This window comes from Temnothorax longispinosus, chromosome 7 (assembly GCF_030848805.1).
Source record: "Temnothorax longispinosus isolate EJ_2023e chromosome 7, Tlon_JGU_v1, whole genome shotgun sequence".
Lineage (NCBI taxonomy): Eukaryota > Metazoa > Arthropoda > Insecta > Hymenoptera > Formicidae > Temnothorax > Temnothorax longispinosus.
The window spans coordinates 18,700,450-18,717,260 of NC_092364.1; the positions used below are offsets into that span (position 1 = coordinate 18,700,450).

The 16,811-nt window shown below is 39.5% G+C and overlaps 1 protein-coding gene across 2 annotated transcripts in view; it reads right to left on the minus strand.

The window, feature by feature from the left end:
- Positions 1-6,108: 6,108 nt before the first annotated feature.
- The window catches only part of LOC139815669 (uncharacterized), a 28,814-nt gene continuing 18,111 nt past the window's right edge, over positions 6,109-16,811 (minus strand). For both annotated transcript variants that reach the window (XM_071782735.1, XM_071782734.1), the window contains exon 5: positions 6,109-10,877. In XM_071782735.1, coding sequence (XP_071638836.1) covers positions 9,876-10,877 — 1,002 coding nt within the window. In that variant the 3' untranslated portion in view covers positions 6,109-9,875. The remainder of the gene's footprint in view (positions 10,878-16,811) is intronic.

Sequence of the window (16,811 nt, forward strand, 5' to 3'; positions counted from 1 at the left end):
AACTTTGACATTTAGCAGCAACGTGCTTCTGTACCATTATAAGAACGGTTATTATATTGCTATTATACGTATAAATGGGAAATACGTAAATTTATTATCGAATGACTAATTATTTCCGACGTAAATTAATTTTTTATCTGAAATAAGATTATCTTTAACGTCACAGCTGAGATGGGGCTTTCACTAATACTTACAAAAGTCGAGTAAACTTTAGAACTCGATTTCTTCGCATCGCTTTCTCCCTAATTATTCAAGCCAGCTAAAAGAGATTTGGTTTTTTCTAAAGCTTGTTTTAATAATTTCCTCAATTTCCTTTTTTTTTTAATAAAAGACTTTTACTCCATGTAAACGATCAACTAAAGCTAATTTACAACTTGCATGAAAAATGTTTTTTAGCACAACGGAATTTTATACGTTCTATTAGTTTTGCGATAAACGTATACAGGAGTTGACTTTTAAAATGTTTTTCGACACAATGCACGTTATATTCGTCAGCAAAAAACGGAAACGATCAGTGTACAGCGTCATTTTCTGCTTTTTTCTCAAAAGAAAAACTACGCGACCATAAATCCGAGGGGCGTATATCACAGTATACGTGTCAGCAGTATGGCGGTATATTCCGCAATCTCGACCATAAACTTTTAACAAGATATAAAAGGTGCCAACAAGCCTTGGAAGATGGATCTCGTCTTCGCACGACTCAGAAATTGTGGCATAATTCTGTTCATCCGCGCTCTCGATCGTTCCCTTTACCTCCGACTCGCGAAGAAAAAGTATTGTCATCCGGCGAACGCAACGAGTGAAAACTTCACGGGTCGTATAACTTTTAACGCATTGGAACCGACAAAATGCGAACGGCTATCAAGGCATCTTTGCTGCTTCAAAAGAAATTCTCGTGCTTTCTTCGATAAACGTATTGAACAGCGGTCGATGGAATATATAAACGATATGCTTGTAGAAAACCATGTTATATAATCATAAAATATTAATCGCGCAGTCGTGCCTGCGAAACGATGGAATGGAAGTGAAATAATGGTTACATATCTTTCGATAACCATACGAATTGATCATTATAAATCTAAGCAATTTAATTTCTTCGTCCTTACAATAGCAGTATATAGTCAAAGCAGATTATAATCTCTGGTCTAAAGTCATCTACAACTTAATTAAGGAGTCTCTGCCGGAAGCCAGTGGGAGTGCCTGACGAAATCCGGACGCTAACGAGCTAACGTAACGGTGACGATTAACTGAATTGCCGCACAGCGAAGCATAAATAATTAAATGACATATATAAGTTTTGAATTCATCAGACTTATATTTGGACAATTAATATACAAAATTCTTAGTGTCTTTTAGGTTTTTTTTTCAAATGAAACAAAGTAAATGAAATAACATAAAGAAAACATGCTCGGGCAAATTCTTATATCTATATATTATATATATAAGGATTTGCCCCCGAGCATGTTTTCTTTATATTATATATATATATATATATATATATATATATATATATATATGTTACGCATCCAATCAACCTTTTTACATCCAATTTCTATCTCTCTTCAACGCCACTTTCTTTAAATAGTTAGAGTGCTCCACTTAAAGCTAGAGTACCGCGGAAACCAACCACCGAATGACGTCAAAAGTACTTATACACGTTACACACTATTATAGGAGTGGTATAAGAAATTTTACCACAATTACACAAATTTAGGGTTTGTAGCAGAACATTTGACATGAAAAAAAGTCCGCGAACGCCACGTTTCCGGTAATTCTCTAGAAACGTTAGAAAAGATTTTGCATACCGAGATCAAAAGCTCACGGAAGACCGTAAGCACCATTTACAGAGTCGTTGACTTGGATAATGGATTTTAATATTGAAAAGTTGAAAGTAAGTACGCTACAGCTTTCTTTATTCCATCTGTCTTAAATGTCATGCAGATTTAATCACGGACTTTTACGTTTTATGTGCGACTCCTCAGGTCGCAAACCCTACCGAGGGTTAAGTATATATTTCGTACATCGTATACCCCGGGGAATTTATGCCCTCGGTGTGCAAAACCACCGGCCACATATCTTCGTGATATCCCGTCGGCTTTTTACAGACCGTCGATCGTAAGAAAGAGCAAAACGGATCCCCGAAGACGTCGTTGAGAACACCGGCTTCGAGTTAGGTGTTTCTCCGTTTTTTCTCAGTCTTTTTCCCTCTTTCGTGGAAATCCTTTCGTCAGCATCGCCCCGCACGGTTCACCTTATATCGTTCAGCTCCTCCGGAGGCAGGCATCCTCCTGTTTTTCGGCCGAACATGTCCGGTGTCTCGCGACTGTGAAAATAAACGTGGGAATTCACCAGAAGACGTACACCAATGTGCCGGAAGACGCGAAAAATGGAAAAATGCAATATAGTCTGGGTTGCAAGCGATACCTGACCGGAAATTCGGCGAAAGTACGGAAGATGCATTTGAAGAATAAATCTTAAAGAATCTCAGGGAAATATAAAAGATAGAACTGAGATGAATATAGCAAACAATTGTATGGTTTTGTCGGTCTGTGAAATATCTCACGATATTACACATAACATATCGGAAGCAATATATTTAACCCTCGTACTATCGGATGTGAAATGATGTCAAGGTGGAACGTCGTGTCCTTGAATCGAATCATCCTCAATAATCTTTAAAAGGAGGGCACTTCATCGTCACTGTCACCGCCGCGTCCGCGTCGTCGTAACGCTCGACCTTCATAAATCATATCTATTTCATTGTCAAAAACAGAGCCTTAGAATTGTATACCTCTCTCATCCCCACTAACTCGTCTAATTGCGTAATACAGCCCGGAGGACTTCGGATTAATAAACGGAGCCCATTTTACGGTGTAACATTTATTTACGGCGACACAAATTTTACGAGCCTCTCGTTATGCTTATTTCAGTTTCATTGTCATTTGACTGCATTGAATTATTCAAATTACAAGATTGCATGTAGAGGTATATGAATAAAATTTGTTTCACATGTAAATCACGAGTAGCTGCTACACAAGATATTACATAACTGCATAATATCTGTTGTAGCAACAAAAACTTGATATCTGCACCTGCGTATTATAAAAATAATTGAAGGTCAAAAGATCCTTAGAAATGAAAGAATAATAATTCCAAGAAAAAAAATAAAATTTTCAAAATTTTAATTATGATGCATCTATACTAAAACAGCTATGAAACAATATTAGAAATATAGATATTTATATTTTATATGCTGACAATCAATCGTAATACAACTAAGAAAAAACTGAGAAGTTTACGTATTTTCTAGTTTCTGTTCTTTCTACTAATTCTGTCGAAAGTTTTCAAAGTTAATAAAATGCACCACATTTAGCAAAAACGCTGACTTACCTTCCAGGAAGTGGAATCTTCTGGGACACCTTCTTTGTAGTCGCAGTTTTGTGTCGTGGTCGCAAATGTTTCCATGAAACTTTTGATAGCTGCCAGCGGACTGTTGCCGCATTTCTCCATGAGCCCCTCATCTCAAAATCTTCCAAGTTCACCTGCCTTCGCCTAGGTACTTCGTTTTATTCCCTCACTCCCTCTGACTGGAGAGGCAAACCACGATGGCGAAATAGTTGCCCTAGTTTCAGGTTCGTCCAAGTCCGATGAGCAAAAGCAACAATCTTAAGTAGAACGTGCCAATGCTGGCTCAGGATGTTAAGCCCACGCGATCCCTCGATCCTTCCTGAGTCACGTGCGATTCGAGGCACATGGAAGTCCCATGATTGACCCATTCGTTAAAAATCTAAAATAGCTTCACATAGTGACTGCCAAAAAGTTAATAATGTACGAAATAATACTTCTTCCGTGAAAACAAGATAGAATTTTTTGTTAATAATATTCTTGAGGATAATAAAAATAATTTATACAAAAATTTTTAATTAAGCAATCTTAGCATATGAGACAAAATAGGGAATGTAAGCTACTGCACTTTTTAAATATGCAAAGATTTTATCAGCTATTACTTAGATTATAAATTTTTAAGCGCTTGCTTGATAAGAAGGAATTTCCGCGAAAATGTTAACTAATAACACGGCGGTTATTATCAGTCTGTGTCATCTTGCTAAGCGCGGAATGTGAAATATTTATAAAATTTCCTGAGATAAATAAATAAGATTTTCAGAAAAAGTGACTCTAGAAATGTACTCAAACCGTATGCGTCATTATTATAATGAGAAAACTTTAGATGGTAGTAATAAAAACAGAAATATATTAATCTTTATGATGTAACAGATAAAACTAAGTACTAACAGTAAAAAATAAATAAATGAAACAAAACTTGGCAAAATGTAATAAATGCATCTTTAATATTTATATAATTTTAATGTTTGCATAAACATATATATGACCGATATATATACATCGATATAAAAGAACATATAAAGTTTAACGTTATTCGCTTTTTTCGTTGCCCTACAAAAAATTCCTTTTCCCTACAAAATACGACCTTTCAAACTAGAATACCCACTTAAGAATGAAGCAGTCAAGACGTTTCTTAACAGTAAAACGATATAGACTTCTTATCAGTAAGACGATCTAATGGAGAGTGTTGGGGATATTCCTGGAAGGGTAGGAAATTAAGAGAAGCCAAGAGCGTTATATAGTGTCCTTTCACGAATAAATATATTTCATACAAAGGACTGTTAACACCCGAAACACACTTGGACGCAATCAAGTGATCGGTTCCCAAAGGCGAGCAGATACCAATGCTTTGATCAGATTCTACGTAACGGTAGTCTGTGGTCCGAGTCGCTGTTCGTTCGATTTTGCTCGTAATACAGTGGACTTTTCGAGACTTTTATTCGATCAAAGCATTGGTATTTGCTCGTCTTTCGCGATCGATCACTTGATTGCGTCCAAGTGTGTTTCGGCTGTTAACAGTTCTTTATGTGAAATATATTTATTCATGAAAGCACACTATACGACGCTCTTGGCTTCTCTCAATTTCCTACCCCTCCAGGAGAAATATCCCCTCGCACTCCTGACAACCTTACGTTTAAGAAGTCCGGTCTTAATAGCCAATATTTGCTCTTACAGCCTATATTTGTATATACTTATATATGTTGATGTCTGCCATAAAGAGCATAATCACTGAATCGCACGGAAGTAACAAAAATAAAGGTTTCGTAGATAGCGCTGGTGAATCATATTTTTTTTCACGCATAATAGCACAATAATAAGAGGATATTTCGCAAGAGAATCCAGAAAAGGTATGACAAATTAAAGATATGAAAAAACACCGATGTTCTATGCGTAGTTTAGAGATACTGACGTTTAGTCGATAATATTGATCATATTAAACAGTTTGAGATGCTTGTTTCCTTCGCGCTCAAGCAGTTTAGCGTGATTATAAAGGTAATCCAATGCGTTGACGTCCGATCAATACCAAAATATCATGGTAAGTATATTATGGAGAAACAGCTGACAGAGATGACAATCAACTTGCATTATATATAGATTAAAATATGAAAGAAGACAAATAACAAATAAATATAACAGTTTGAAATAAATAGCCTGCAATTACTTGATAAAAATATATAAATTATTAAAACTAAATAAATTACAGAAGACTATAAAACCTATTAAATACGAGTGGAACTGTTAAATGTAGTGGAAGCAAGAATATCCCTGAGTTCTTGAATTTTAAATTTTAAGAAGTTGGATGAGAAGGCTCCCGAAGCGGAAGATACTTACTTGGGACGTGCCTCTTTAAAAATCGAGAGGTTCAAGGATAACGAGTCTCATCACGTGCGATAATCATCGTACAATAAAGAGTGCAATACGGCTCAGGATATTCTGAAATAGAAGGCTTTTACGAAAATTTCCGGTTAGCGAAAGAGCCACTGATTTCGCGAAGCCCCGTGGATTTCGCTCGCCGCTATTGCACTTTGTCGTAGCCGCGGTAGCCGTTGCGCAATCTTCTCTCGAGTTCGCGAAAGAACGGGCTCATTTTTCTGGTGTGTCGTTTCGTTCCTCTTAAAAACAACAATAGAGATAGGATAACATATGGAATTAATTTACTAGGGCGATTGACGTTCAAATATCGTCATAATAACGATACACAAAAAACTTTTATGAGCTTTTATTAAATAAAATATTCTCTATTAAAAATAAATATTCTCTATATGAATAAAAGCATTCATTGCAATATCATTTCAAATAATATTTATTGTAAAAAAATCATTCGCTAACATGTTCACAAAATTATCTTCTATATACACATGGTTATACGACTAGAAAAATTACTCGAACCAACGCACACAATGATAAATTATTAAGAAATCAAAGTCGGTTAACGTCAGTTGATTAATCGGAGTTTTACAATTATATAAATAACAAACTCCTTAAAATATAAATAATTAAATATATATGTTATAATAAGGTATACAATTTATTAGCATTAACTCGTTTAATAAACGCTCCTTATCTAAACAATTTGTCCACTTCGCAAATTGTTTATAGTGATCCAATCTTTTTAACCATACATCATACTTTTAAATCATATCCCATAAGTCTAACATTATTATTCTTACTCATATATAGTTCTTTGATATTGTACTCCTCTTCAAACACTTCAAATTCTTCGCAACCAATAAATATAACAGAAAATCTGTTATAAAAATGTCCCGATGTTTTCGTAAAGATTTACAAAAAAACTGCAAGAATTTTCCGGAGTAAATGCACTCTTCAACAATACTTTCATTACTAAATCATTTGGCAATTTCTATATATTTTTTAAATAAATATGGGATTGAACGAGTATTCACAACAAAATATAATATGCAACGCGTTATTTTCACAACGCTTCGTTCTTATGCAAAAAAAAAGAGAGGTGTACATAAATCCCGTGTCACAAATATTTATCGGACATCCATGAAAAAATACGCGTACTTTTTAGAATTCTCGAATTTTTTTGATTGAAACAGTCTGAATCGTCGAAAGTACGAACGTTTGAGATATGAAGTCCATGAAAGTTAACGCGTAATCTATATGAGTAGTCTTTACTATTAATATTTTATAGTCTTAAAATTTAAAGCTTACATTTGGTCTGAATGTGTCTATATACGTATATATATAATTACTCTACGATATTCTCGGCTAATTAAGAGAAGGTCCCCTTGTTAATGAATTTTGATCTGAGGGATCACGAGCTATAACTGCATTTAATACTTCCATAAAGTTTACAATTTCCATAATAGAGATAACAGGGATTCTGATCGCGAGAAATAGTATTTTATTTTACATGAAAGAAAGAAGATCACATATTTATGTTATTTAACAGTCATGATAGTTTGGAACAATAATGTATTGACTACTGTAGACGAGGTACGTTTTTCGCGTAGATTAATATGTATTATTGAGCCGAGCGCTTTAATTACATATAGTAATACAATTACGTCAGAAGGGAAAAATAAAATGATAATCTCGTCGGCAAAGAGATTCGCACTCCCGCTTTTATATAAATGCACGCGAGAAAATTTCACGGTAATATTTGGTTTTATTGAAGGCCGCTTTCCGCTGCATAGGATTAAAACTGTGTTGATTTCTCGCTTTTTGCATGGTGACTTTCGTTGCACATTTAATTAAAGCATCAAAACAGCAGACAGGGGTCTTTAATAAATTGAGAGATGTTCGCATTGAGAGTTATCCAGTTAACATCTCTGTTTTTCAGTTCTCGCTTTTAATTATCTCTTAGCGTGAACTTTCAAATTAAAAGCCGATAATGTACCGACGGCTCAATGAGATCATCTCTTTAATTTCGTGCTCTACAAACACGTGTACAATCTACGAATCTCGGTAAGAGCTCTCTAGCACCGAACCCAGTAAGTCGCGCTTCATACATCACCTTCCAATGTCGAAGGAACTATAGATACTAAGAATAATCTCAATAGTAACTGCTTGTCTTATCCCAACAGATAAAAATATGTAGGCTCTCCGAAAATATCTGACATTTAGTTCCCGTATATGTATGTATAATGTACCATGTAAATCTATTAATTATTCAAAATAGGTGATTATTTCGTTATATCGTTACGGATATATTCGTGGATATGACGGCGAATATTATTATAGTTTCTGTCTGTGACTTTAGAATAGTATATGCTTTGAACGTTTTTGTACTTTACGACAGCATTAATCGCGTAGAATTATGACGTGCTCGCCAAAACTAGAAGCGCAATCAAACCCATTATGCGATAATGAAATTTTAATGACCGTTACGATCGTTAAATGTAAACGTACGGTCGTTTTTGCGCTGACTACGTATCGTGTTTCGTATACATTGGCCGACCACAAAGCTCAATTAACGATCCGACCGATACATTCGATATCAATCCGTTCAACATTAGCTAAATTAATAGGCTCTGTAACGTTTAATTGAAATGCAAAAAATAAATGCATATTCGATGGACTATATTAGAGCGACAAAGACTGTTTTTCACGAGTGAAGATTTTAAATAATAATCCCTGAGAGCATGTGCCGTTCTTTTCCTTATGCTGATGGCGTTGACAGGTTTTACAGATCGAACGATCGAACGCGCTTGGTGAACGCGCCGTTGCGTTTAATTAAATGATTTACGCTGCCTTGTGTGTGCAGACAATTTGCGAGAGCCCGTACGTTTACAAGAAGAGGAGATGCTACGCGAGACCTCATCTCTCCGAAGAATAGAGTAATTTCTACGATTCGCTCCCTACAACGGATTGCAGTCCGAGAGGAAGAGGAGAAAGAGGAGAAAAAGTCTCCGTCTATAATTATGGCTATGTTAGTAAAAGACAGAAAGAGAGAGAGAGAGAGAGAGAGAGAGAGAGAGAAAGAGAGAGAAAGACCACAATTGGATAGGAGTGAATGCAGTTGGTCGATCGATTCCTTTTCCGTAGGACTGATTATACGCCGCCCACTCGTCAGACCCCCGCGATCAAGGATGTTAATTAAAAATTCCGGGCCGCCCGAATAAACGCATCAATGAAACCATTTACCAATGCTCGCAATCGCGGCTCTCCCGCCGTATTTATTCGGTTTACTGACGCGGCTGTGTTCGCAATATATCAGTTGCGTTCTACGGTTTCATTGTTCGGCTAGCGAAACTCTCGAATATACCATTAACGACGAATCGTCGAGTAACGAAGGGAAATTCAACGAACGTAATTTCCCTGGGCGAATTCGTCGAAATGCCCGTCATGTATCATTCATAAGGCCGACCGAATCGAGGGCGCGGTAGGTAATTTCGTTATTACATTTAGCCCGCGGGAAAAAAGGAAGAAAAAATAACAAAAGAAAAAGAGTAACTGAAAAACGATCCTCAACGTCCGCCCTCCTGTTTGCATGGCCACGCGACACGCCTTTAATTTCTGGAGAGTACCTGGAAAGACCCGACGCGCACGTAATTTCGCATGTGCAGGAAATGGGTGCGAAATATTTCTCTGACTGAGAGAACTAGACCGTTCTCCATCTGTGTGCGAAGCGAGCGAGCGAGATCGAAAAGCGACGTTTATGGCGCAAAGAGAGGGCGAGTCGTCATTTCGAAACCGCATAACGTTCGAAATGCAGCGATTAGTTATCGCAGTCTGCATCGACGGGGCATTCGATAAGGGCCATTCGATAAGGTGCTCAGGGCTGTGATATTTTTTTTCAGGAGAATCCATAAAAAAATACAAGAAATATAAGCGATAAAGGATGTGCTGGCATCGAAGCAAAAGCGATTACGAAAGGATTTCACAGCCGTATTTCGTCCAAGGCAGACCAACTGGACCATCGATCACGGAATCAACGTCGTCGTCGTCGTCGTCGTCGTCGTCTTCGCGCGTTCTCTTCAGCCTCCGGAAGAAGCGGCCGATTAAACGCACGTCGCTTTGTATCCGAGCACGACGTCGGACGTTTTGCTGCAGGATGGACGATCGATGTGATGCACGGAGTTGTTTCTCTCTCTGATCGTGATGCATTTCACCAACGTTACGTCCTGCCGGGTGTCCACGTTATTGGCGCTGGCGCGTAGGTCTCGGCGCGACGACGATTTCCCGAGAGTCTCGATTCTGTCGACGTTACTGACGCTCAACCGCTTGTCCGTTTGCAGGGAACTCCTGCTGCCCGGCGACTCCTCGTCCCTCTCCAGGAAGTTGCACACGCTGACGCGTCTCTCCCGCAGCAGGGACTTGCCGGGCGGAAACGTGGGCCTCGCCAGCACGTCCATTCTGTCGAAGTGACAGATACTCATGCCACGATCGCGCTGCAACGCCGGTCTCGCCAGGACGTCCGTCCGGTCGAAGGGGCTGATACTCATGCCGCGATCGCGCTGCAACGACGGTCTCGCCAGGACGTCCGTCCGGTCGAAGTGGCAGATGCTCATGCCGCGGTCCCTCTGCAGCGGCCTGGCCAGAACGTCCGTCCTGTCGAAGTGACAGATACTCATGCCGCGGTCCCTCTGCAGCGGCCTGGCCAGGACGTCCGTCCTGTCGAAGTGACAGATACTCATGCCGCGCTCCCGCTGCAGCGTCGGCCTCGCCAGGACGTCCATACGGTCGAACAGATAGGTACTGGGCCGGCGCTCCCGCTGCTGCAGCAGCCGCGACGACTCGCCGATGGACCTGAGGGTCCTCAGCGTGTCACCGTCGCGCTCCTCATCGTTCTGCGACCCGGCGCCCTCCGCGTGCACCAGCGACTGCAGATCGAACGCGCTCTTGGTTCGCCTGGGCGTCTCTTGGTTGGTCGGCAGCAGTGACGTGCTCGAGCCCACGAACACGCTGTTCTGGCGCAGCCTGGCAGCCGGCCCGGCCGCGGCCGACACGCAGCTCACCGGATGCTCCATGCAGTGGATGTTGAACTTCGAGTAGCTCCGGGGCTGCGAACACAAGAGGAAAAGTCCCGGCGAATCCTGACGGATCTGTTTGGCGCCGCGCGATCTCGGGACACGGTTTACGACGCTGATGTAAATCAGCGGCGAGTTATATTTAAAACGGCAGTCTGACAAATGTGCAACGCGAACATAAAGCTGAAATCTTTTTATCGATTTTATGTGCGATACGACTAAAAATATATATACGCGGCTATAATGCCGAAACATGATAGTCGTTGAATATGATATCGCTGTTAATCACTGATAATGATGCGGTGATAAATATCCTCGACAATCAAACGCGCTATTGACATTACGATTAAGCGACATCGTACGATTAATTGTAAGTGCCATAAGTACGCAACTCGAAATTGTGTGTACCCTGAATGAGTCAGATCCATTATTACGAATAAATCCATCTCTTTTAAGCGACATGCTAAAAATTGGTGATTTTTTTGGGGTGAAACACGATCCTCTCGAATGATCTGTACACGAATGTCTGTAGCTAATAAATGATGGATTGGAACACGTTTCTCTCGAATGACCTGCACATATATCTGTAGCCAATAAATGATAGGAAAGCTATGATGGCGCTCTCATAGAAACATTTAGACCGGAGATGTATAACGGGCTACGTGACTGCGTTGTTTCTCTGATGGAGATGTGTTGGGCGGACGTGACCTGATATACGGGCGCGTGTATATGTCGGACACGTTGACATGATTTTCTAGTAGACGCGATGACGGTTTAATGGCCATGACAGTATTGTTGTGATAACGAGAGAATTTTGTTTTATAAAAGCCTCGCGGCCAGCCGAGATAATATTGTCCCTCCATAAATGAAGTTTCCCAACGCGATCGAAGTTTCTTCGTGCAAGGCCAAAATTGGGTTATAACGCCATTCTGTTGAATTCTATTATAATCAAGGGGAAGAGATTGCGTTACAAGATTTCCTCGTGGAACGTAAATAGGACATCTTAAAAGAGTTTTGGGTTTATAATGCCGCGCCATACCGCCGGTAGCTCGCTAAACTATGCGGCTGAAAAGCTGCAATGGAGAACTCTGGTATGCGACACACACGCACACGCTTGCGCTTGCTCGCGTTCGCGCGATTTTCATTGCGGGCCGCGGGTATATACGTTATCATGCACGGATGCCGGGCGTAAGTCGCTATCGCGTTGGATTTTATAAGACGCGGCGGGTGCTGCATCTCCCGAGATTACGGGTGTCGCGAGTTTCGCTGAAAGGGCAAGGATGATGCTGCATTTACATGTATTATGCAAAAGCGATTGGAGACGCGTACTCCGCCTATGCTCTATTCAATTTACGGTCCTTCGTGATCCTCCGCTGTGAGAGTAATGCAGAGCATATTAGACAAGCAGAATCAAATATGCCGATAAAATATCATAGCGCGGCTAAACGACGGAGATAGCGAGACGGAGTTTTTCATCTTGCAATTTTTTAAGCGGAAAGACGGAATTTTTCTTCTACGATTTGTATCTGTAACCGTTTTTATCTTCAGCAAAATGAGAGAGAGAAAGAGAGAGAGAGATTGCGGAAATAATTACTCAGCTCCTGAATTATACGACTGGAGATGCTAGGTATATAAATTCCCACGATCCTAATTATCGGAAAATGTTCGACGTTCGGGCATGTACGGGATGTCCGATCGAGATGAAGAGCCCCGAGAACACATCGAGATTCGCTAAATATCTTCCACAATTTATCTGACTCGGACAGGCCGTTCGTCCATTATTAACGTTGCGCGTGATTTTCGATTATTGCTATTTATATAGAGTCAATGTACAAGCAAACAGAATGCCGCTGATAATAATTATGGAATAATTATTACATGACATTTATCGCAATATAACACGATTAAATAAAATGTCGTATTGTGCGCTCTGTTTATTTTGTATATTAACGATATATTTCATCGTCTTCTTTAGCAGATATTGTACGGGGAAATATTTCAACGAAAAATTAATTCGCTCGTATGATCGAAAGTCGTTGCAAGCTCCCTTCGATGGCTTATTCCCCGCAGCTTCCTCATCAATCACGAAAGTTGCGCGAGACAGCGAGATCGCTTAACGCGGCTGCATCGGATTACGGATCTGGGAACACGTAGGTATACATACGTCGGGAACAAGATGGGATAATATCTCCCAAACGAAAGTGCGTGTAATATACAGCACGACAGTGCTTTAAAGCTTTGATGGAACGATGTAACTCCACGCAGCGCACCACTCGCGTACTCGGAATGACAAATTGCAGGTTTCGTGCGCAGATGTACAGTTCGGCATACCGCTTTATTATACTGTCCTGAATATTGCATGTAATATCACGCCGTTATTCGCAAACATTAGCATAATCAGCGCATCTTATACAGATTGGAGACCTCGGTATAACGAAATATTGTTTAATGTTAAGATCCAAAAACTTTAAGATACGTATCAATCAGTAACATATTAATTTACTGTATAAATACAATGTATTTTTGCGACTTTACGAATCAGGTGGAAATGTAAATTATACAATTAGCAAAGGTATTATGATCGACCCAACTGGCAAATTTTATTGTTCACAAAACGCTACGTTTCGACCGCAGATTTCGGTCCTTTTCAAGCGTATAGAAACAACTCACATAATATTTGTTAGTTGTTTCTATACGCTTGAAAAAGACCGAAATCTGCAGTCGAAACGTAGCGTTTTGTGAACAATAAAATTTGCCAGTTGGGTCGATCCTAATACCTTTGCTAATTGTTAATTATTCACTGGCAATTCAAGTTCTCCGTTTTTGTTCGTAAATTATACTTTGCGATAATTCAAAGATTTATGAATATATAAACGCGCAAATATGTAGATCCAAGACTCGTAGGTTTAAGTATGGATATATTCTGGAATCTACTTGATCAGTGGGAAGATATTCGTTTGCACAGAGCGGAATATGCATGATAGGCAGTCAGCAGTGGTGTTAATATGCCAGACTATGTGTACACGACACGAACTTTCCTCTAGAAGCTCTAGAGCCTCTAAACCGTAGATTGTAATCCTCTGGAACCTCACCAAATACTCACTCGAACAATTTAGAGAACAATAGTAAATCCATTCGCAGCCGGTATTGCAAATGAACGATCGATTCTCCTCTCAGGATGTTGAATCGAATATTTGGAAGATCCTCGCGGGACACACTTCGAACTGGTATCCGAATCCCGTAGTAAACGAGACTTCAGAGACTGGTCTTGAAATCCGACGATCCGACATTCGACAATTCGAGTGTACCTCGAGTAATTACGTTGAAACGAAGTCTCACTAATCAAGGACATTCAGGATGATGGTTTGCGAGTCGGGATAGTTAAATAGAAAGCCAAGTATTCTGAGAAAAGTGTTCATTTAGTTTCATTAAAGAACCCTCTGCGACTCGCTGCGCGTCACCAATGAGCATGAACGTTGTTAATATCAATTTTCCTTGCATGACGTCAAAGATACAAGTTAATTTATAATTTATATCTTTATATATCTTTCGCTCTTTATCTTTCCTCTATGGCCATCTTATCCGAGTTTAGCCTAAATTAATATTTTGATTCAACTGTGTATATCCACAAATTAAAAATATAGTATCAATTAGACAGAAAAATGTCATTTGTGGTCCGAACTGGGTCTTAGTAGCCTAATAATGTTGCGTGAAGTTTATATACTTTTTTTCAAACTCAGCAAAAAAATATAGTCTTGAGCCAGCTTCTCTCGAATATCGTCCTCGCAGACCGTTGGTGCACAATTTTAAGATACGCGATTTGTCCGATTCGATAAAATCGAGGTCGGCATGTTTCTGACGTGGTAAACGGCAATGCAATCGAACGTTTCCGCGATTGAATTACCATGGACGCAGAAATACATATTGGCAAACGGTGATTCCTATCTAAAAGTAATTGCTCGAAGCTCATGGACGCGGAACGTATGCCCGTGTAACGTCCATCCCATGCACATGCATCCCCCTGTCTGTACGTGCAGAAGCAAAAATCTTCTGTTACAACAAAAACATTTAATATACCTTTTATATCATGTTTATACAAAACCCAGGATTATTTTACCGCTTTTATTCGCCAGCGCGATAAATTGACGCGATAGAAAAATACAATATCAATCGGAATATATCGGAAGGCAAAATTTTACACGGAATAAAATAACGAATAGCGAGTTCGTAAAAACCTCAGCCGATATGCGACGAAATGATCGGGCTTCTGTAAACTCCGTTGTTGAGCACCCATTTCGGATATTTCCCATTCGCGTCGTGATTTGTATTCCTTTGTACCGGTAAATCCGGTGCCAATATATGCGATTGACATCGTGAAATATTCGGGGCATCCTAAAACCGATAAAAGGTCGATTCCAGACGCAGTGCGTTGTTCGCTCGAACCAATTTTTTTCTAAGCCGTACCGCATGAATAATAAAACGCGTCAATGCAACGATATCGTGGAAAAAAAAATTGGCACGCAAATTCAGCACATCTATATTCGTTATGTAAAATCTCTCTCTATGGAATTACAACGTTAATTCTAATATAAATGAAAGATGATCCGCGCAGTGAATTCTCTCGCTTTAATTTATTAGGTATTATTTATGCATTTTCATTGCGGATAAAGCAAATATATTTTATCGGATAAAATCGCTGATATGTTTTTGCTTCGGAAAGAACCATGTTCAGAAATCAAGGCGGTTCGGTCTGGAACTTATGTATTACCTACTAAACGTGGATATCCATTAAGCTAAACGACCTGCGAGGATCAAGCAGTCCCAGGGCATTTTATGACATAATAAATGATAAATTGCCTCATGTTCGCGCGTATTTTCCCTTTAAATATATTATAACGAAATCGTGAAGTATATATGATCTGTCTGGAACGGGGCCGGTTACGGAACATATGTTATCCGCGTCCGAACGCGATGAGAAGCGCCCGCTCTGGCATGGTACTATTCGAGGGTCAATTTATAACAAACACGCAGCAGTAAATCCTCTCGTTTATTTTGCATTTATCTATAAATCATAAATAAGCCGTTACATAAATGCGTTTGGCAGTTTAATGGGCGCTACAAGATTTAGGAACTCCCGAAGCGCGCATTTGGAATATAGAACGAATATGGAGATATCGACGGTTTAACTTACTGGATATGTTTGACTTACTAGATATGCACTCCCTCGATTCAGAGAGCCGCCGATCGAGTATCTTTGCGCAGAAATTTATTTAACACTCTTCTAAGAGAAAGTTAACTTAATCAAGGAGTAAAAGATGATATTTTAAAATTAATCCCAATTTCTTTAAATTCTTCTTTTTAAGCTGCTTGTAATTGATATTTTTTTATGCGACGCAGAATTTACACGATCTGCGGTACTCCAGACCGGTTCGATTTCTAAGAATGGCCCGATTTGGAAGCTGAAGCTGAATTTCCATAAGAATCCGGTGAAAGATACGAGTGAATTTATGAACCTATACGTAAAATCCGTGTAGAAGCAAGAAGGTTGACGTCTACGTGACCCGCGTGGCGTATGAAAAATACATTATTTTTCGCGTGAGCTCGCGCCGGTAGCGTTCACGTGCAAGTTATTGCTTGCAATGCCATAATATACGACACATTATATACGCGTGTATTTACTAGGCTGTAAATTTCATTAAGAAAGAGATAAAGTATTTTGTGCTTAAATTAAAAATTTACAGTATTTCTTCTAAAGTTTACGGTATTTCTTCCAAAGCAAACGTTATTAGGACCTTGACATTTACCCTTTCTTTAATTGAGCAATAAAGTATTAGGACACTTACATTGCGTTTAACCGGCTCAGTATCTTGGATAGGTTTACGGTAGTTATTACACCGGTTTCACGAGTTTGCAAATCTCCTTTAACGGCGGTTTAACATACCGAGTTTGCCCTCCAGCCGTGTGCCG